This window comes from Vipera berus (genome assembly GCF_964194415.1).
Source record: "Vipera berus genome assembly, chromosome: 3".
Classification (NCBI taxonomy): Eukaryota; Metazoa; Chordata; class Lepidosauria; order Squamata; family Viperidae; genus Vipera; species Vipera berus.
In genome coordinates this window covers 74,661,478-74,685,020 of record NC_138204.1, presented here as the reverse complement: position 1 = coordinate 74,685,020, position 23,543 = coordinate 74,661,478, and the positions used below count along the sequence as shown (strand labels likewise).

The following is a 23,543-nucleotide window of genomic DNA, read 5'->3' as shown; positions in this document are numbered from 1 at the left end:
GTTAACACTGTATTATTGGTTTGACATTGACCTTTTAAAAGAGCCATATGTATATACTAGTTGATTGGACTAAAAGCTTAACAATATTTCAAATATTTTATTTACTTTTAGATTAAATGGATGCTAGTCTAAAATCTCTTTGTTTAGAAAAAATCATAGTTTACTTGCTGGTCCGTTAAGATAAAGTATCTGCACACCAAATATTCCTTTTTCTAAATATAACAGAGTAAAATAATTAGATCAAGTTAATCCTAAATCAAATGAGGCCACTTGAGCAGTATGTGTGTTTTTCTACACCTAAACTCAGATTTTTGAGCATTTTTCAAACAACTAGAAACAGGCAAGGTAAAAAAAAAAGTAGGTGGGATCAGAATAATAGCAACATTAGATTTATTTTGAATAAAAATGTGAATGTAAGGTGATTTAATAAATTTAATTTATTACATAAAACTAATAAGGTTACTCCCCATGCATTTAATAATAACTTAATTCACGGCAATTAATTTGAATGGCAACTTTTCAAGGAGTTTTGGGGAATGAAAGCAGTTGTTCAGGTAAACAGTATCAATGTCACTTGCAGTTGGAATATTTCTGCCCATCACCGAATATATCAGGAGCTGCAGGAATTAAACTAGAAGCTTTCTGTTTAGTAATAAGTAGTATGAGTTCTACAGCAGTATAGCACTTTATGTATAAATTAAGGATGTTTTTTTGTTGTTTATTCTAGGTTTCAAGTGACCCTCAATTTCAGTCTCTTGACTTGGTTCCTAGTTCTGGATTCAGTTTTTAGTTCTGTTTTCAGCTATTAGGGAGTTTTCTCAAAATAATTCATTTAGACCAAGTGGCAAAGTATGATTCCTGATTTTTTTGGGTTATATTTGCTATGACAATTTTTATAATCTTTTATTTTAAATGCAGGTGAACCCAGAAAATTTGATCCAAAATTCAGCGGACCTATTCACAACAGGTAAATATTTTATTTTGATATATCACATTGTGTTTTTTGTGTATGAATACAAAAGAGTAATTGATTGGGAAGGAAAACATTTTTTTCTAAGAGGAATTTCTTAGGAGAACTCATTTTTCTCTCTCACTGAGGGAAGAAAAACATACTTAAGAGAATCGGGAACCGTTATATTCCCCCTTCCCTCCAGTACTCTTAAAAGTAATATTTCTATTAAGATATGCTTACCCTCAGCTTTTACTGTGTGAAATTTAGAAAATATTCTTGCCTCTATAGCACAGCATTAAGATATGTTCATTACAACTGTCTCCAGATGAGATTTTGAAAAACTGTAACTGGAGCACAGAGAATTCTTTTAGCTATTGAAACCAGAGTTAAAACTATTTTAGTTATTGTTGGTCTGTTTTCAACTAATTAGCTTACTCATGATAGACTAGGATTCTGTGATTAATTTCTGCCCTGGTATTTATTTGGATTGCTTTATTAACAACGTCAGCTATTTTCCTCTCTTCTGGTACAATCAAAGGAAACATATGAAAGTACCAATTTCATATCTGAACCTTCTCAAGTGAATGCCACTTTGAATTTCTGATATATTACTTTGTACTTCTAAATAAAGCCTAACATTTATTCTCTTACCAGAATTAATTGCTGCATCTCTCCAGTCCCACTCTCTTAAAAAACCAATTCAGGCATACAATAGAGGAATAAAAATACTTCTCTTACCTCTTTGTAATTTCTTGATCCTTCTTTTGTTGTTGTTGTTAGCTGCAAAGTCGTGTCTGACCCATCGCGACCCTATGGACAACGTTCTTCCAGGCCTTCCTGTCCTCTACCATCTTCTGGAGTCCATTTAAGCTCACGCCTATTGCTTCAGTAACTCCATCCAGCCACCTCATTCTCTGTCGTCCCCTTCTTCTATTGCCCTCAATCTTTCCCAGCATTAGGCTCTTCTCCAGTGAGTCCTTCCTTCTCATTAGGTGGCCAAAGTATTTGAGTTTCATCTTCAGGATCTGGCCTTCTAAAGAACAGTCAGGGTTGATCTCCTCTGGGACTGACCGGTTTGATCGACTTGCAGTCCAAGGGACTCGCAGGAGTCTTCTCCAGCACCATAGTTCAAAGGCCTCAATTCTTTGGTGCTCAGCCTTTTTTATGGTCCAACTTTCACTGCCATACATTGCAACTGGGAAGACCATAGCCTTGACTATACGTACTTTCGTTGACAGGGTGATATCTCTGCTTTTTAGTGTGCTGTCTAGATTTGCCATTGCTTTCCTCCCAAGGAGCAAGCATCTTTTAATTTCTTGGCTACAGTCCCCATCTGCAGTGATCTTGGAGTCCAGGAAAATAAAATCTGTCACTACCTCCATTTCTTCCCCATCTATTTGCCAGGAATTGAGAGGGCTGGATGCCATGATCTTGGTTTTCTTAATGTTAAGTTTCAACCCAACTTTTGCACTCTCCTTCTTCACCCACAGCAAGAGGCTCTTTAGTTCTTCTTCACTTTCTGCCATTAGAATGGTATCATCTGCATATCTTAGGTTGTTGGTATTTCTTCTAGCAATCTTAATTCCAACTTTTGATTCATCTAGCCCTGCCTTTCTCATGATGTGCTCTGCATATAATTTAAATAGGCAGGGCGACAGTATACAGCCTTGCCGGACTCCTTTCCCAATTTTGAACCAATAAATGGTTCCGTGTCCAGTTCTCACTGTTGCTTCTTGGCCCACATATAGGTTTCTCAAGAGACAAAAAGATGGTCTGGTACGCCCGTCTCTTTAAGAATTTGCCACAGTTTGTTATGATCCACACAATCAAAGGCTTTAGCATAGTCAATGAAGCAGAAGTAGATGTTTTTCTGGAACTCTCTAGCTTTCTCCATGATCCAGCGTATGTTGGCAATTTGATCTCTAGTTCCTCTGTCTCTTCGAAATCCTGCCTGTACTTCTGGTAGTTCTCGATCCACATACTGCTGGAGTCTAGCTTGTAGGATTTTAAGCATACCGTATATACTTGAGTATAAGCCGAATTTTTCAGCCCACTTTTTGGGCTGAAAAATTCCACTTCGGCTTATACTCCAGTCAACAAAAAAACTTACCGAGGACTTGTGCGCGGCCGAGGCTTTGGTGCTTCCGGGATCGCGCGCACCTCTCCCAAGCCACCGCCGTCCGGAGACCTGCCGAAGTTTGGGGAGGTTTGGGGAGGTGCGCGCGCACCTCCCCAAACCTCCCCAAACGTCGGCAGGTCTCCGGACCTCCGCGCCCTGCCTGCCTGCTTCTTTCCGCTGCGGAAAGAAGCAGGCAGGCAGGGGGCGGAGGTCCGGAGACCTCCCCAAACGTCGGCAGGTCTCCGGACCTCCGCGCCCTGCCTGCCTGCTTCTTTCCGCAGCGGAAAGAAGCAGGCAGGCAGGGCACGGAGGTCCGGAGACCTGCCGACGTTTGGGGAGGTGCGCGCCTCCCCAAACCTCCCCAAACGTCGGCAGGTCTCCGGACGGCGGTGGCTTGGGAGAGGTGCGCGCGATCCTGGAAGCACCGAAGCCTCGGCCGCACGCAAGTCCTCGGTAAGCTCCGGGCGGTCACTTGCTTCGCGTCTCCTGAGGGAAGGGGGGGCGACTGGAGCGGGCGTGTTTCCTCGCCTGCTGGGCGCCGCGATTTGCCCGGGGAACGCGCGGGCCCCGAATGGCAGCGTGGAGCGAGGAAGCGGACAGCCAGGGCTTCCCCGAGAGCCGCGGCCACACAGGGTATTCCTGTGTATTCAGGCTTGCAAAATGGCGGATCGAGCCTCTGCTGGTGGCAGAGGCTTGCAGAGCGCGGATCCAGCCTCCGCCGGCGGCGGAGGCTTGCAGAACGGCGGATCGGCTTATACTCGAGTCAATAACTTTTTCCAGTTTTTGGGGGTGAAATTGGGGGTCTCGGCTTATACTCGAGTCGGCTTATACTCAAGTATATACGGTAACTTTACTAGCATGAGAAATGAGTGCAATGGTGCGATAGTTTAAACATTCTTTGGCACTGCCTTTCTTTGGAATTGGAATGTAAACTGATCTTTTCCAATCCTGTGGCCACTGTTGAGTTTTCCAAATTTGCTGGCAAATTGAATGTAGTACTTTCACTGCATCGTCTTTTAAGATTTTGAATAGATCAGCTGGAATACTGTCACCTCCACTAGCTTTGTTGTTGCTCAGCTTTTCTAAGGCCCACTTCACTTCACATTCTAGGATGTCTGGCTCGAGGTCAGTGTCCACCTCATTGTGATTATCAGGGACGTTAAGCGCGTTCTTGTATAGTTCTTCTGTGTAATTTTGCCACCTCTTCTTAATCTCTTCTGCCTCTGTTAGGTCCCTGCCATTTTGGTCCTTTATCATGCCCATTTTTGCATTAAACGTTCCCTTCATCTCTCCAATTTTCTTGAAAAGATCTCTGGTCCTCCCTATTCTATTGTTTTCTTCTATTTCTTTGCACTGTTCATTTAAGAAGGCATTCTTACCTCTTCTAGCTATTCTCTGGAATTCTGCATTCAATTGGGCGTATCTTTCTTTTTCTCCCTTGCTTTTCGCTTCCCTCCTTTCCTCAACTATTTGCAAAGCTTCCTCAGACAGCTATTTTGCTTTCTTGCATTTCTTTTTCTTTTGGATGGTTTTGGTTGCTACCTGTTGTACAATGTTGCGAACCTCTGTCCATAGTTCTTCAGGCACTCTGTCTATCAGATCTAATTCCTTAAATCTATTTGTCACCTCTACTGTATATTCAACAGGGATATGATTTAATTCATACCTGAGTGGCCTAGTGCTTTTCCCAACTTTCTTCAGTTTAAGCCTAAACTGGTGCTGGTTATTAAGGTGCTGGTTATTACCTATAAAGCCCTACATGGCCTGGGTCCGGGTTATTTGAGGGAACACCTGCTGCCGGCATCAAACGCCCTTCGCCCAGTGCGCTCCCACAGGGAGGGTCTGCTCAGGGTTCCGCCGGTGAGAGATTGCCGGCGGGTGACACCCAGGGATAGGGCCTTCTCAGTGGGAGCGCCTGCCCTCTGGAACCAGCTGCCGGTGGAGCTGAGGACTGCTCCCGACCTCCGATCATTCCGCCAGGGCCTGAAGACCTGGCTCTTTGAGCTCTCGGGCCCAGGCTGAGGAGAAAATTTTAACTGGGGTTTTTAGTGTACAGGGTGAATTTAATGCTTTTTAACTGGTTTTAACTTTTGTATGTTTTGATTTTTAATTCCCTGTAAACCGCCCTGAGTCCTCAGGGAAAGGGCGGTATACAAATGCAACTAAATAAATAAATAAATAAATAAACTTTAAAATGAGAAGCTCATGGTCTGAGCCACAGTCAGCTCTTGGTCTTGTTTTTACTGACTCCATCTTTAGCTGCAGAGCATATAGTCAATCTGATTTCTGTGTTGCCTGTCTGGTGATGTCCATGTGTAGATCCGTCTCTTGAGTTGTTGGAAAAGAGTGTTTACTATGACCATCGTATTCTCTTGACAAAATTCTATCAGCCTGTGCCCTGCTTCATTTTGTACTCCAAGGCCAAACTTGCCTGTTATTCCAGTTATCTTTTGGCTTCCTACTTTAGCATTCCAATCCCCCATGATGATACGGACATCATTTTTTGGTGTTAGTTCTATAAGGTGATATAGGGATTCATAGAACTGGTCAATTTCATCCTCTTCAGCACCGGTGGTTGGGGCATAGACGTGGACTACTATGATATTGAATGGTTTGCCTTGGATTCGAACTGAGATCATTCTGTCATTTGGGGGATTGTATCCCAGTATTGCTTTTCCTACTCTTTTATTGACTATGAAGGCTACTCCATTTCTTCTGAGGGATTCTTGCCCACAGTAGTATACCTGATGGTCATCTGAATTAAATTCACCCACTCCTGTCCATTTTAGTTCGCTGATACCTAAGATGTCGATGTTCAGTCTTGTCATCTCTTGTATGACCACGTCCAGCTTTCCTTGATTCATGGATCTTACATTCCAGGTTCCTATGGAGAAAAAATCTTTACAGCATCGGACTTTCCTTTCACCACCAGACACATCCACAGCTGAGTGTCCTTTCGGCTTTGGCCCAGTCGCTTCATTCTTTCTGGCGCTACTAGTACTAGCTCTCTGCTCTTCCCCAGTAGCATATTAGATGCTTTCTGACCTGAGGGGCTCATCTTCCAGCATCATATCATTTTGCCTTTTGGTACTGTCCATAGGGTTTTCATGGCAAAGATACTGGAGTGGGTTGCCATTTCCTTCTCCAGTGGATCACGTTTTGTCAGAACTCTCTGTTATGACCTGTCCGTCTTGGGTGGCCCTGTATGGCATAGCTCATAGCTTCATTCAATTACGCAAGCCCCTTTGCCACAACAAGGCAGTAATCCATGAAGGGGTTCCTTCTTTAGAAAATCTTAAACTTTAAAGTCATCAATATAGTCTACCTATACCCTTTGCTATTTTTAAGATTATTTATACTAATTATTGGTTCCTGTAATTTTTAGCGGAAGAATGCTTGTGACCTGTTGTACCCATTTTATGCATGTTAATAAGACTTGCAATTTTTCAATGGAATTTTAATAGTGCTAGCATTCCATTGGGCTTGTACCTTTTCTGATTTATAGATAAGCTTCTGTTGTTGCTGCAAGAACTTTGGCACTTTTATTTATTTATTTATTTATTTATTTTAATTCCATTTATATCCCACCCTTCTCCGAAGACTCAGGGCGGCTTACAAGCTTAGCAGTAGCCTTCATTCTATGTATATGCCTGGTTATTAGGGCTTTCACACACACCCCAAGTGGCATTATTACAAAGTCAGCTTAATTGCCCCCAACAATCTGAGTCCTCATTGACTTTGCTTTTAAGCATTCTTTTTTTAAAACCATATTTTAGACTCTTTGATCAAGAATAGGGAACTTGTTTAGGCTAGTGGGCACCCCTGAAACTTTAAGGCCCATCAAAGGCACTCTCAAATGAGCCCTGGTGGCACAGTGGTTGGGATGCAGTAATGCAGGCTAATTCTGCTGACTGCCAGCAGTTAAGTTCTGACTGTCTCAAGGTTGACTCAGCCTTCTATCCTACTGAGGTTGGTAAAATGAGGACCCAGATTGTTGGGAGCAATATGCTGACTCTGTTAACTGCTTAGAGTAAAGCAGGGGTCCCCAACCCCTGAGCCATGGCCCACTACCGGACTGTGGCTTATTCAAAACTGGGACATTGCCTATTCAGAACCGGACAGCTTAAGAGGCGACCCCGTGCACACATGTGCATGCACAGCTTGAGTCACGTGAGCGGTGGGTCAGCGCATAGGTGCATGTGTGTGCAGCTCTGCTTGCAGTTGAAATGTGCATGCATGTGCCTCACCACCATTCCCAGACAGACCGCCAAGCCACAAAGGTTGTGGACCGCTGCTGTAAATAACAATAGCATTTAGACTTATATATTGATTCATAGTGCTGCTGTTGTTGTTCATTAACTTTCTGCCATTTAAAAGACATGTGCCAGCCCTTTTAAGTTCCAAGAATATCATTCTTCCAAACCAACCACTGACTTATTTCATTTTCTAAGAATGCTATAACTCCCATGTTAGCTCAGTCACATAAGGATAATAGTTGAAGCTGGAGACATTTAGTTTATTTGTAACTTGCCTAATTCACATTTATGTATGCATATGTTTGTTTATTTTTATTGAAAGGTTCAAAGCTATTCTGGATAAGTCAGTACATCACATGTAACTCTTAGTTGGTGGAGTGTGGGCAACAACATACTGTCTTCCAAAGTAGTGTGTAAATTACAGATCCTCTTGTATGATTAGGATGAACATGCTTGAGACAAAACCTGGCTTTGATTGCGCTTATGACATATTTGACAAAATGTGCTCAAACTAACCACTACAGTCCTTACATGTTAATAGACAATACTGCATGTGGCATGAGTATGACCCAGAGTGCTGAGTAGTTGTCTATACCTTCACCTTATTAGAAAGTTTTAGGTCAAAGCCTCAGTTGTCCAAAACTATGATGTTAATAGCTTTGGGTCCATCTGATAATAAACACATAATAAACTCATGGAAGATTATGAATTGGAATGTAAGAAGAATAAATAGTAAAAAGCAAAGAAAGAAAGAGAGAGACAGAGAGAAAGAAAGAAAGAGAGAGAGAGAGAGAAAGAAAGAAAGAGAAAGAAAAGAAAGAAAGAGAAAGAAAGAAAGAAAAAGAAAAGAAGTGTTTCTGTGAAACTAAGAGAAAGGAGAATATATCTGAATGAAAGTAATTTGATATTGTGCAATGGACTCATTAAAACATGCCAGGAAATGAAGGTGTAGGTTTAATTATAAGTAAATGGGATAAAATGTATATCAGAAAGCATGGATCAACTCTTTTGCGATAGGTGTATGTGCAAATAGAAATTATGATATTGAAATCCTCTCAAAGGAATCATGATAATGGAAGAACAAAATAACAGTTTTGGGGAAAATTGTGAAACAGTCTGAATGAATACTATCCAAAAGGGGGAAAAATCAATTAGGTGACATGAATAGGAATAAGATAAGAGAGCATAGAAAAAGTGACTTTGCTATTCGGGGACTCAAGAATAAATTTGAATAGTGGTAGTTTGGTGAAGATTTGCTTTGAAAATGTTGGCTCCAAATGTGTTGATAAAGCATTTGTCTACTCATATGTTTGTGTGACAAAGAAATAAATATAAGTATAAAAGCATGATTGACAAATTGCTTTTGATGAACAGTTGGCAGAATTAGTGTAGGACACAAGGATGGTGAGAATTCCGAATGTTTGTCAAACTATTTTTTTGATTATGTCAGGAGTAGATCTGGGGGCGGGGGGGGGGAAGTGGGCATAAAGCAAAAAAAGGGAAAGTAATAAAAATATGGATCATGTAAGAAATAATATTATAATATTAGAAGATAGATTACTCTATCAAAAGAATGAATAGAGAGTGGACATAAGGAATGTGATCTCTCCTTGTAACAGAACAAAAAGAATTATATTACAGAGCATCACACACATGTGTGGATTTACAATAATGAGAAGTGGGAAAAGGGATGCTTAGTGGAACATGAACTGGATGAGAATAAAAAAATATAGGTGAATGATCACTACAAATGTGAAGATAGGATAAAAATACTATTATAGGGGCCGGTACTCATCTCTGTTTCAAAGCCGAAGAGCCAGCGCTTGTCAAAGAACGTCTCCGTGGTCATGTGGCCGGCATGACTAGACACCAAAGGCGCACGGAGCGCTGTTACCTTCCCACCGTAGTGGTCCCTATTTTTCTACTTGCAATTTTACGTGCTTTCGAACTGCTAGGTTGGCAGAAGCTGGGACGAGTAACAGGCGCTCACTCTGTTACGCAGCACTCGGGATTCGACCCGCCAAACTGCTGATCTTCTGATCGACAAGCTCAGTGTCCTAACCCACTGAGCCACCGCGTCCCTATTGAGAGTAATACATAGTCATAAACAACAAGGAACAGTTAAGATTAAAAAAGAGGAAAAATGCTGAAAGATTTTGATAAAGGTAAATGATTTTTAAGGTGGATGAAGAGAGGTAAGCAATGAGCCTTCAGCAGAGTGATAGGAATTAAAAATAAAAGTGATGAAAACAACTGAGGTGAGAAAATGCTAACAGGAATATTGTGGAAATTTGTATTGGAGTACTAGAAATATGTTAGAAGAATGGGAATTAAAGTAAAAGTAGGTGAACAGAAAATAATGTGAAAATTCTTTAAAAGTTAAAAATTGCAGGTTTAAAGAGTTTGAATGGGAAAAATATTAAAATATAGATGTGGTATGCTTGTGGAATGGCTGTGCAACTTCTTTAATATGTGAAAACTACATCTATCCCTGAAGAATGGAAGGATGCGATTATTGTTTTCATACATAAAGGAAAGGTGGGAAGCATAAATGAAGAGTACAAGAACAACATTTCAGAAGTACAGGATGGTTTTGTGCCAGTATGGCATGCCGAGGTCAAATTTTTGCTATTCAGCAAGCCATTGAGAAATGTGTGAATACAACAAAGGAATTTTATTACATGCTTGTTAACTTAGCAAACGCATATGATAAGCCTGAATTATGCAATGTTTTACACAAACAAGGACTTGAAAGCTACTTCCTGAATGTGAGAGGGATATAATGAAGAAAAACATGAGTGAGAATAAATCAAATTTTTAATGTGCTTCAATACTGAGGAGGAAGTAAGACAATAATGTGCAATGAACCCTTGAGTACTTAATAAATGTATGGATAAAAGTGACAAGGAATGCTTGTGGTGATGTTGGAGATGTTTCAGTTGGGGACATGAATATATATGTAATTTCATAAACAGATAACTCTATATTGTTTGCTCAGAATTTGAATGATTTGCAGTAAATTTTAGATATATTGTATTGTGTTTGTGTTGTAATTTGTGTTGTAATTCTTTCTGTTTGACCAAACCATCTCAATATATTTTTTTCATTACATACAGTGCATTCAGAAAGTATTCAGACCCCCTTCACTTTTGTCAATTTTGTTATGCTGAAGCCTGATACTACAGTTGTTGAAATTCATTTTTTCTCTCTTTAATCTACACTCACTACCCCATAATGACAAAGGATTGGGGGGGGGTGAGAGTTAGCATATCCCCTTAAATTGAACCGGAATGATTAGTTTTTCTGTGGAAACAAAATGATACCGTATAGGTTAGCCTTATTTATCAGAATAATCATACCAATGTTAAATGATCATTATTCATGGTACATATCTCATTAGTGATAGTAGCACATCAAAATTCATATAATCCAGCATATAAGAAATATTAGAATACGTTCCTATTATCATTTATTGCCCAACAAGCATGAAATTCTGCAGAGGAGGAATAGCAAAATTAGCTGCTAAGCAATCCATCTGATTTTATTTTAGCAATAATGATATTTAATATGCTTGGAGAGTTTAAGGGATTTGATGCTGGAAAGAAAGAGAAGTATTAAAAGCTCTGCACTTTATCTTCCATTTTGACTTGAGGCAAAATTTCTATTAAGTTTAATGGAAGTTGAAGATGTTTGGTAGATGTTTTAGAGACCACATGCTGTGTAGCAGTTTACTAGTGGTGTAGCAAAATTAACATCTGATTTTATCCCCTTGCTTTACACTATGACATCTTAATATAAATATATTGTTACCATGACAATAATTGCAGATACTGCAGATACTTGTATTTTGCAGCTTCTACAACCACAGCATATTCTTCAAGGCAGGTGCTACCTAACGACTGTATCGTCTAAGTTCAGTATAATTTATAATGCTCTAGGAAGAAATGCAATATGGGAAACTAGCATTTATTTTCTGGGGGAAAAAAATCTTCCTGCTCTGCAATGAGCACATAATTCAAAACGTGCTCTTTTCTTGTAGTTCTTTATTAAGCAGAAAGCATTTATTGTTAGTGTATATGTTGGACCTGATTTTATTATGTGACAGCATGCACCACCATGCCAGACCTTAGTCAGCATTTTTAGCTTTTTATGACAAAGTACTCTGTTTTGTTCAATACATAAGCATGTGTATATTTAGTTGTTTCTGGTTGTCCTTATCCACACTTTCTGTAGAAAAAGCGGTTATTGTCAGCGCAAACAGGGCATCAGATATTTTCTTTCTAGAGCCTTTAGTTTACCTTTAAGAAGTAAGCTCACAAATGATCCTGTGTATAGTTAAAGGTCTGTGTCTAGAGGCACAGGAAAGCAATGTCCTGTATTAGAACAAACTAAACACTGAAAAGTACCTTCAAATTCATAGTAGACAACTGTACTTAGTTTGATGGTCCGGTTACAATTTTTTCTGGGTACAAGTGGATGATAAGTGGACTCCTGTTGTCAAGCAATAGCCCTTGCTATTCATCTGGACTTTCATCAGTCATCCAGACTCAGGATCTACTATGCACAGGGCTTTTTTTCCTCATAGAACGCTCAGAACGGCATTCCGGCACCTTTTTTTTGCCAAAAAAAAAGCTCCCTCTGAAAGCCTATTGCAAGGCTAGGCAATCTTGGCCCTTTTTTATGACTTGTGGACTTCAACTCCCAGAAATCCTGAGCCAGCCATGCTGAGGGGAAAGGGAGAGGTTTCCAAGCTGAGCCATGCTGGCTCAGGAATTCTGGGAGTTGAAGTCCTTGAGTCATAAAAGAGCCTGCACTAGAGGAGGACATTAAAATTATTTACAGGGTTGCTTCTTTAGGAACTAAACTTTTAGAATCTAAAACAGCTAATTCAAACAAACCAACAGGAAAGAACCTCACATTTTTCATCTGCTTCTGTCTTTTGGAAGGTAAAATTAGATAACAAAATAATCTGTTTCCTATGTTAACATCTCTGCAATGAAATCAATAAAGGTAACAGGAAAGAAATGAGAAACATTTTTCTCAATGTAATATGTCTAATTTAGCTGATGCTAGAAAAAAATAGTATCTTTTGTACATACTCTTGAAAACTATTTTGAATCTAACCATCTATTACAACTAAACCACTTTAAATTAAACAATTCTTAAGAATGACATATTCTTAATTTGGACTTTACTTTTACTGTTTGGACTGTTGTGTGTTTTGAAAAATAGATTATTTAGAATCTAGTTATGTTGCACTTCAGTCTTTAAATAATTAACCTGGTATATACATAACAATATATGATGTTTTCCACGGTGAGCTTAACATCAATAACAACATTTATTAAAAAGGCTAAAATAATTTCTGGTGGTATTATCTGAACATTAAAATTTTGTTTAGTCACAGTCTTTCACTTTTCACATTCTGGAAAAGCAGTGGTCATGTATCCTAGCAAAAGATGTTGCATATGTGCATAAGCGTAGTCAGTAGCATATGCCTTTTAAAAATATCAAACATGCAAAGAAACAAAAATAAGTCCAAAATATTTGTATTACATCCAGAAATGCCAACTTTGCAACCAATATTTCTCATCCATAACTATGGCACCCTAAGGATACCTGCATACATGCAAATGCTTCTCTGGGATCAGTAACACAGCAGGGATTGCTTTTTCCTTCCAGTAACAGATTGCTGGGAAATACGTACCAAACATGGCCTTGAGAATTCCAATGTTTGTTACAAATTTTTCTGGATGTGGTTGGAAAGAGGCCTAGAAATGCCAGCAGAAATACATCACACTTGCTGAATGTGCACACGCAACTAATTACAATCTTCAATTATATGTGATGTATGCATATATAGGCTTGAATGAATTGCTCCCAGTTTATAGTTTTGAACTATATGAGATGAGTCAATGCACATTAGATTTCCATGCCCCCTCGAGAACATTGTTTTATGGATATTAAGCAGTTTCAGACGATAGAGGCATTTGTGCTGAAATGGATATTCTAAACTTGCATTTGTTAGAACTTGCCCTGAGCACTCTGTTAATTTTTTTTAAGTTGTTTCAATGGCATGTCATCTTTTATATCAGAGATTATTCAGTATCAAATCAGATCCAGCATCTATAATAATATTTAATGAGGAATTGTTTAAAATTAATACAATTATTTCCTTTGATTTTTTTATCAACTATAGGCAGAATAAATGAACTACTAAATAACTATGAACCTCATCATGTCCCATCAAACATGCTTTGTGCTACTTTTGTCAATTAGAGTTAAATAGATGCAGAACAATTGTAATCATAGCAGTTTGGTTATATTGAGTTATATTGTCTTGCATCATTTATTCTATATTGAAGTGTTTTTTAAAATCTTAATGTAAATGCAATTATGTTCATAAACTGTTTTCAGAAGCAGAGGCTAAGCAAATTAATAAATTGTTGTGTACATGGTAAGTAACACTATTAAAACAAGCTGCCCCAATAAGACTTATTCAAAATCATGAAACTCTTTTTATTACAAATATATTATTGAGAATATATTATTATAAAGTTTTTTTGTTATCTAACAGGAAAAAAGAAGAATGAATTTGCTATCAATTGATTATTCATCTTTACTTTGATCTATAGCAAAATGGCAAGGAAAGAAAAATGATAATACTAAAGTTCAAAGCAAATCTTAAAAGACACATAGTTTACTTTATTAGCTATTACCTTTACGGATGATGTTTTGAAAATAGATGGAAAAATCTGAACATTTAGCAAAGATTTTAATTAATATGATAGCACTATAAACAAGTGCTATGTTGATGCAGCTATTTCTTTTACAGGCTTCTTACATATCCAGGAAATCCTAATGGTAAAATGGACATGGATATTTTCTTTGACCATTACATTTTAAAATTATGGACATTTTAAAATGTCCATAATAATTATCCTACTCAGTTATTTAAATTTATTATCTATATCTATTGCAAAAATATGCCAGAATTGACCCATGGAAATAGGTTTAGGATTTTTAATTTGGATAATAATAATAATAATAATAATAATAATAATAATAATAATAATAATAATAATAATAATAATAATAATAATAATAATAATAATAATAATAATAATAATTTGGAAGGGACCTTGGAGGTCATCTAGTCCAACCCCCTGCTCAGGCAGGAAACCCTATAACATTTCAGACAAATGGCTGGCCAGTCTCTTCTTAAAAACTTCCAATGTTGGAGCATTCACCACTTCTGGAGGCAGGTTGTTCCACTCGTTAATTGTTCTAATTGTCAGGAAGTTTCTCCTTAGTTCTAGCTTGCTTTTCTCCTTGACTAGTTTCCATCCGTTGCTTCTTGTCCTGCTTTCAAGTGCTTTGGAGAATAGTGTTTTGTTTTTAATCTCTCAGTGAAATCTCTTTAAAGGATGAAACTTGATAATGTTTTAACCCTCTGAAAAGCTGCAGACTCTCAAATCTTTGCCATGGTTCTACAGAGCAGGTTTTTAGTGTACAAGAATAACTGAGGTTGGCAGAAAGCAGGGGAAAGATGTTACCTCCATCTTAATTTTTAGGACAAAAGTCTATTCTAATAGTGACATGAGCTTACTGGAGTAAATCCTTAGCCGTTTTGAATATTCGCCTTTTTATTATCTTGTTTCTATATCTGTTCTTTGAATTTTTCTTGTAGAGGCAGTACTTCTGTGTGATCAGAGATAAAACAGGGATCAGGATCATGTGATTCTGTTTGCATTATTGCAATAGTTTATATTATAGCAATAATATTTTTTTAAAGTCAGAGATCAACTGTCCACCATACTCAGATAAAAATAATAAAAAAGGAACAAGATGAAATTATTTGATCACTATAATAGACAAAGTAAGCTATCCCTATCTAGACAGCATATGTATCTTCCAAATTAATGGTGATGGAACTAGACTAATAAACCCTTGCATCCATAGCAATTGACCAGATCTTAGCAAGCCTTCTATTGATTTCTTAGACATATCACTTCATAGAAAGAATGCGTTTTGGCCATCTGTATGAACACAAGCATAAAGCTAGAGAGAAGACCTAATCAAATGGACAAACACATGAGGGATACATTACGCCTCTCTTCTAAAACCATCAGTAGCAACTCACTGAGTCTAACCAAGAAGAAAGCTATCCTTCTATCTATCCTACCAAGTCAGATATGGATGGGCAAGCTATTAGTTTTGCCCCCCCTAAATATTGCCCTCTGATACGGTGGAAAATAGATAACTTTTAGAGAACAGAACAAGATTATATGCAAATAGATAAGGTGTGTGTTTAGAATGTTAGATTTTGTTATGAAAAGGAAAACAGGAAGAAGTTGAGATAAGGGAAACTTTGGTTACCTAAAGCTTGGAAATTATAAATACCAAATGTTAATTTGAATATTGATGGGACATTAAAGCTTGAGAAAAAAGTAATAACAGGACATTGATTGTATATAAGGATTGAATGTAGACACAATTAAGGTATGTATAAGCTAAAAAGTATTGATAAATGTAACAAAAATGGTTTTACTTTGTTGATAATAATAATTATACTAGCCTAATATGAGATAGTAGATATTAAGGGAAAAAAGAGAGGAAATATCTGATGTTGTAACTGGAGATTTGTACTAAAGATTTATGTGTTATTGAATTACTGATTAACCCAGTCACAACATTGGTTTTTAAATGTTTAATTGTAAAATTAGAAAACTAATAAATATTATATAAAAAAATATTGCCCTCTGATGGGAGCTAGGAAGCGCGACTTTTTTATAGCAGCTCCTGTCCTATGTGGAAAATTGGAAGTTCAGAGATTTCTACCTTACTAGTCTTCAGTAAAGTTTTGAAGAACTGGCTTTTCCCCAAGTGCTAGGATACGTTTACGTGACTGTGCATCAGAAGCTTGACATAGTGCTAGATTTTTGTTGTTTTCAATGTTTTCAATATATTTAGTTTTATAGTTTTAATATACCTATTATGCTGTTTAAACGTTTGATTGGAAGCCATCCAAAGTTGGTCATAAGATGGACAGCTATCTAAATCTAAATAAATCCTGTGCAGGGTGAAGATGTTCGGATGGCTGGGATAAAAGTTTTCTGAAAAAGCTCCTTTTCAATAATGGTTTAGGAAAATTTCTCGGCCAGTTTTGGAGATAACTCAAAATTTATTTTTTGACAAGGCTTGAGTTACAGAGTTGATATCAAAATTGAAATAGAGGAGTGCTAGGCTATCTCCTTGCTTAACTCTTTTTCATGGGTATTGAAGCAGAAAGATTTCTGAAGATGAAACATATGTCCTGCATGAAAGCTTTTTCCCTCAGAATCATAATTATGTAAACTGACAAGCTATAGTAGAGACCGACCATTTCGCCCATAGTTTCTGTCAAGAAATAAAAAACACCACCTTTAAATCAATAAAGGCACAGACTACTTTTCTGCCAAATGATGCAGGACAATACAATGGTCAAACATTGACCGTTCTGCCTTAAATTTTGCTTCTTCCTCTGTATACACTTTTATCTTGACAACCAATCAGTTCATTTCCCATGCTGATACCCGGCAGCATATAATTTGCTGATAGTACTTAGGAAAACTAATAGACCCAACAATTTGACAGATCAGCCATTTCTTTCTGTTGTAACTGACAGTGGTAATAGAATGAACCCATTCCTTGGGCATTTACAACCACAGTTGATCCTAAAATCTCCATTGCTAAGCAAGACAATTGTTAACAATCATTTGTTTAGTGACTGTTCAAAGTTACAACGGCATTGAAAAAAAGTGACTGGCTGTTTTGCACATTTTCACTGAGAGTCCGGAACTATCATAAATATGAATCAGTTGACCAGCGTCTGAATTTTGATCACAAAACCATGGGAATGCTGCAATGGTCATAAGTGTGAAAAACAGTCTGAAGTCACTGTTTTCAGTGCCATGGTAGCTTCGAACGGTCACTAAATGAATTGTAGTAAGTCGAAGACTTATTGAAGCATTAACCAGGTTTTCTCCATGTAGCATTTTTTAAATCGGTGAAGATTGTCCAGGTGCAGTCATGAGAATGAGAATCCTGTGGCCTTTCAGATGTTGAACAACAGAACAAGCCATCTATCATCGTTGACCATATTATTGAACTGCAAGAAAAGAAACCCATTTATATTAGCCAGAGTCACCCATCATAAGCTTGTTATTGTACTTTTTCATCATTATTTTCTATTTGCAAACATCAAGAATTTTAAAACAAGCTTGTACTGTAAGGTGCTATCAATATTTTTAAAATTATAATTGGTTGGCAAAAGAGAACACTTTTAGATTAATCCATCACAGGATATTATTTTTTTTAGTCAGAAAAAAGCCAAATGACTCAGTAATTTTCTTCTTTTTCCCACCTGGAATGTTGAAGCAATTCAGGAAGCTGATTTTTCTGGAGATTGTAGCAAGGCTTCTGCTTTTCTTAATTATATTTCTTGATCTGTTGGGCTGTAATAAGACCTCTCATTTCACAAGTTAAGAAACAATCATTTTCTTCCCTGCTTTCATACTTAAGCTTTGTAAAAAAAGCTCAGCCTTACTTATTGGCCTTTGTGTTTCCAATAGATAACACAAATGGGAAGAGCATGCACATGGGAAAACAGATTAAGCTACTGCTTTCCAAGGAGTTTAGATAACTCTTGGTATGACTATATAAAAATATTGAATATTTAACATGCCATTTTAATGTTTTAATAGCTTACTAATAACTTATGGAAAAGAAAGCATAATATGTTAAAGTGGAAATATTGGTTAGGAATGAGTTCTTTTCACTGCTACTGCTGCTATTATTTTGATTACAATGTTGGACAAAGAAGTCTTTTCCTTTATGATTTACAAAGATCAGAAAACTTGGATTACCAACTCTTCAGTTGTCATTTCTTATTCTCTGCTGGAGATTGTGATTCCATGTCCAACACAAATATCTTCTATATCTGCAGCAAATTGAAAAATATACAAAATACTTTTGCACTGCAGTTTGACTGTCTCAGAAACCTCATATTTCCATTGTATCATGATTTGGTTAATGAGAAAAACCTATTTAACTCTTGGTCCTTCTGTGCATCTATCTCTCTCTCTCTCTCTCTCTCTCTCTCTCTCTCTCTCTCTCTCTCTCTCTCTCTCTCTCTCTCTCTCTCTCTCTCTCTCTCTCTCTCTGTGTGTGTGTGTGTGTGTGTGTGTGTGTGAACCTATGTAATTCAGCAGTGAACCTAAGTAATTCAGACAAACCTCAACTTCTGATAACAATTGAGCCCAAATTTTCTATTGCTAAGTGATTAAGTTAAGTGATTTTTATCCCATTTTATGACCTTTCTTGCCACAGTTGTTAAGTGAATCACTGCAGTTAAGATAGTAACATGGTTGTTAAATGAATCTGGTTTCCCCATTGACTTTGCTTGCCAGAAGTTTGCAAAAAGGTGATCTCATGACCCTGGGACATTTCAGCCATCATAAATATGTACCAGTTGTCAAGAGACCAAATTTTGATCATGTGACACAGGGATGCTGCAATGGTTGTATGAAAAATGGTCATTAGTCACTTTTTTCTGTCCCATTGTAACTTTGAACAGTCACTAAACAAATGATTGTAAGTTGAGGACTGTGTCTGTCTCTCTGTATATGTCAGTGTCAGTGTTCTTTTGTTTATAAGGGCTTTGAGTGTGGGTGTGTCGATTGAGGATCTGTAACTCAACCAACCTCCCCATCACAACACCCATCACAAGACTCACTGATAACTTTCACACACGACCCATCACAAGACCCATCATGGACCCTCACTTGACACACCCATACCTGAAGCCCTTATAAATAGAAGAGCACTGACACTGAATCCCCTAAACCAGACATGTCAAACTCACGACATCATGTGATGTCACGTGATGTATCGGAGCTTTTTCCCCATGGCGGCAATGGGGTAGGCGTGATTTTTTCATGACGCATCTGGCCCGCGGGTGGCAGTTTGACACCCCTGCCCTAAACCTATATATATTAAACGCTTAAATAGAAAGGTTGCTTTCTATTTCAAAAAGGTGGGGTTTTTTCATCTGTGTTACTAGCAGCTCCCATTTCACTCAGCAAAAGTAAAAACAAAGTTTGGAAATTTGAAAGCTAAAGTTATAGCCAACCTCATAGTAAGAGTCATCTAATAGTGAGTCAAGCCATTAGCAAACATAATTCTAATGTTATCTATCTGTACTGGTAATCCTTCTTTAGTGACTGTTTGCAGTTAGGGCAGTGATGAAAAAAAAATAATAACTTTGCAGCTAATCCTCATATTTATGAACTTCTCAAGCCTAAAGCAAAGAAAAGCTGAAGTAAGGTCATAAGCACAGCTGCAGATTTACTTACTGACCATCTAATTTAATGGTTCAGTTGCTGTTTCCAATTATGGGTATTAAACAAGGATTACCTGCATTAAGGTCCTGGTTTTTCAGGATTTTAGAAAGGCAGTTTTCTTAACCTGAACAGGATATATACAGGTTACAATAGAGACCTTCAGCATGCAATTCACATGTTCTTCCAGTATTTATTTAACTTGCAATTAATCATCATCAATTGTAACAATGCAGTTAGCTTGCATCAATTACAAAAACAGCTCTAGGTGGCTTACATATTAGTGTTATAATGAACACAATAACAAAATTAAACAATCCATCTTATCGTGCATAGAGTGAAGAACAGAAGACAATAGCAATAATAAAACATACATTCAAACCAAACAAAGAATTGAATCACAAACTACCCTGCCCCAAGATTTGATGGAAGAACTGGGTCTTTAAAGATTCACAAAAAGCACAACAGAGTTGGGATCATACAAATTCCTGGGAGAATGTTGTTTCTTGGTTATGGCAGTCCCTCCTCTTGTAGTGTTCCTAATACTGCTTGCTCTGCATTGCCTTCTTCAAATCAGCAGTTAAGGAAGAAATAATCTTTGTTGAATATTGTGCTTTTATACCTTGCAATTTTAAACAAACCCAATACACTGTCTGAAGCAGATTAAAATAAAAATAGTGCAATTCAGTTATTCTGCAGGCATCAAGTGAGCAGTGTGATCTAATTTAGGAGCAGCTGCTCAATGCATTTAATCTTTATTTATATTAATTGATGGATTTGGTAGTTTTAGTGACTGGGATCATGAGTGGGAAATCCTAAGGATAAACTTTTCCAGCTAAATAAAAAAGGGAAAAATAAAGCTAAAGTAATCCTTAATGAGTATAAGAGAGGTTGGAGACATTTAATCAGTGGTGAGATTTAGCCAGTTCGCACCAGTTCGGCGGAACCGGTAGCTAATTTTTTTTGTTGCCCAGGCCCAGAATGGACTTCCGGAAGCAGATCCACACAGAGAACCAGTTGTTCACATATCTGAATCCCACCACTGGTTTAAGTAATAGCATTCATTATCACTTGCAGTTTTTCCAGACTGGATTGTGACCCCAGCATGTGAACTCATAAGAAACACAGACTGTTCTACCCTAACAATGTCAGGGTTCCTCATTCATCCTGCATTTGATTGCTAGTTTAATAAAATATGCAATCAAATCTTGGATTGTTAAATGTGCCTAATTTTTCACATCAGACCAGTAGTGGAGAGGGTATGGCAATGGAAGTATTATAACAATAGTACTGTATGTGATTCTCTGGTGACCCTAATTCATAAAAAATCAATTCAAGACATTCTAACGGAAGACTTTGTACTTCTTTCCATCTCTCCACACTGACATATTCCGTAATTGCAGTGAACATTTTTCATTGCCTTTGATTTCACAATTTCCCTAAAAGCCTCCCCTTTGTCCTTTCTTTTAATTGTTTCTTGTCTTTCATATTTCTCACAAGGCTGCCTCACTTTACCTCGGTGGTCAAACGGCTTTGTACGCATCTCTCCAAGGACATTTCTGTTTGGAAGGGGTTTTTTTATTTTTTAAAGCTTCAACTTGAAAGACACATCCCAAGATTCTTAGCGTGCTTTACAAGTAGTTATTGTGTTTGCAGTTTGTGAAATCATCTTTTATTCTCTTGTATAATGTTAATGTATCTTGGGTGTTGATAGTGAGAATGTCAATAGTAAGGGTAGGATGAAAATTTAAAAGATCACATCTGTAAAATAAAATAGATCTTATATAAATATGTTTACTTTTTCATTCCTTTTCCTAATTAATTCTGCTGCAGTGCAGTGGAATGGGATCATATATGATTGCTCACAATGCTGAAATACGCATTTTTCCCATTTTGTTGTTGCAACCCACTGCTTATTCACAGTGCACTAACCGTTATAAATCTTTTGGATCCTTTATTGTACATTATCTACATCACACTTGTATCTCTTAAGTCCATCCTGTCAGGTTATTTAGCATCCAGTCATTTACATCTGCAACCAGTGTAATGACAACCTATTATTCATAATCAGGTTGGATATCGGGAACCCATATTTCTTCCATTTTGGCCCTTGCAGTTCAGAAAAAGTAGGTCAAAGGAGGCTGAAGTTTAAGCTGAGCAAGATGATGATATTGTTTGATTTTAAGACTATTATTGTTCAGATGTTAACTCTGAACAGGGACACCTTACCTTTGAGGCTCATCCCAGCTACTGCAGAATGAACAGATCTAGGGTATGGTCAAGGGGACTTTTGTCCAACTTTGGGGCAACAGTTGCAAGTTGGATTGTGAAAATCTGACAATGGAAATTTTGAGTTTTGGTGGCACAATGATTAGAATATAGTATTGCATCCTAACTTTGCCAACTGCCAGCAGTTTGATTCTCACCGGCTCAAGGTTAACTAAGCCTTCCATCTTTCCAAGGTCAGTGAAGTGAGGACACAGCTTTTTAGGGGCCATATGCTGACTCTGTAAACAGCTTAGAGAGGGCTGTAAAAGCACTGTGAAGCAGTATATAAGTCTAAGTGTCATGGTTCCGAGAGATGAACCTCTTCAAAAGAACTTTGAGGCACTGTTTTCCTTAAAGAATCTTTTATTCGAGAAACAAAGTATCAGCACTACATAGTTGAAGCCAAAAACTGAATTCCCCTCTCCTGGCACAAAGCAGCAAAGCACAATTGCCTCCTCCAATTAACAGTCATAAATCACATTCCTCAATTAACTTGAAGTGGGCTTTCTCCCCAGCTCTCCAGCCCACCAAATCTCTATCAAATCTGGACCTTGGGTTCCCACGGCTGAGTTATTATTGTTATGACTAGCTGGACTCTCATCCACATTCCCCCTCCCAGCATCAACTGACTCTAAAAGCAATAGAGAAAAAAGGGCTATATTTCCATCTGTTGTCAAAGGAAGAACATCTGATGTTAGCAGTGTTGACACTAAGTGCTCTTGCTAGTGCTATTTATCCTTATTACCATGTAAATAAGATTCTCTAGATAGGGCTGTCTCTATCTCTGTCTACAACTGTAAGCTGTATCAGCACACCTGTTGGTAGGTAAGAACCTCCACTGCCAGGTAACACCAGTACTATGAGCCCTAGATTGGTTTCCAGTGGGCTTCAGAGTACAATTAAAATTACTGCATTTAACCAATAAAGTCCTTGGCTTGGCTAATATGGCTTGGCTCCAAAAAAATCTCCAACACTATCTCCTCCAACTGAAATTGAGTATGTTTGTCATGGGAGTTGTGCCAGTTGGGTGGGGTTCCATAGGGTGGGGTGAGTGAAGGTGTCGCTGAATATACAGTAAGAATTTTTCAGTGACAGTAAATCTTATAAAACAAACTCCTTTCTGAATTTAAACTAACATGAAGGCATTCCAAAAATTGATTAAGATAAAGTTATTTCGGAGAATGCATAAAGATTCATCAGATGGACAACATATCTAATTAGTTAGTAACCAGTTATTGAGTTTTTGTATGTATGTATGTATGTATGTATGTATGTATGTATGGATGGATGGATGGATGGATGGATAGATAGATAGATAGATAGATAGATGGATGGATGGATGGATGGATGGATAATCACATTAAGTACTGGGAAAGCTTGGTGGTTATGGGAGTATACAAAAATAAGTGGAGTAAGGAAATAAATGAATATGAATTCTTTTATTGTTTTAATTGTTTTGTTTTTTCCTTCTTTCCTTCCTTCCCCACTAATTCAGTGCCCTAAATATTGCATCATTTTGTCTATAAATCCATCTTCTTAAATATGCTTCTGTATGATTTTAGTATAAA

The 23,543-nt window shown here is 37.6% G+C and overlaps 1 protein-coding gene across 1 annotated transcript in view; it reads left to right on the top strand.

Annotated features, from left to right (window-relative positions):
- Positions 1-23,543, top strand: part of SLC44A5 (solute carrier family 44 member 5) — a 193,346-nt gene that overhangs the window by 94,693 nt on the left and 75,110 nt on the right. Inside the window, exon 2 of the mRNA XM_081324949.1 lies at positions 919-967. Within this exon, the coding sequence (XP_081181075.1) occupies positions 919-967 (49 nt within the window). The remainder of the gene's footprint in view (positions 1-918; positions 968-23,543) is intronic.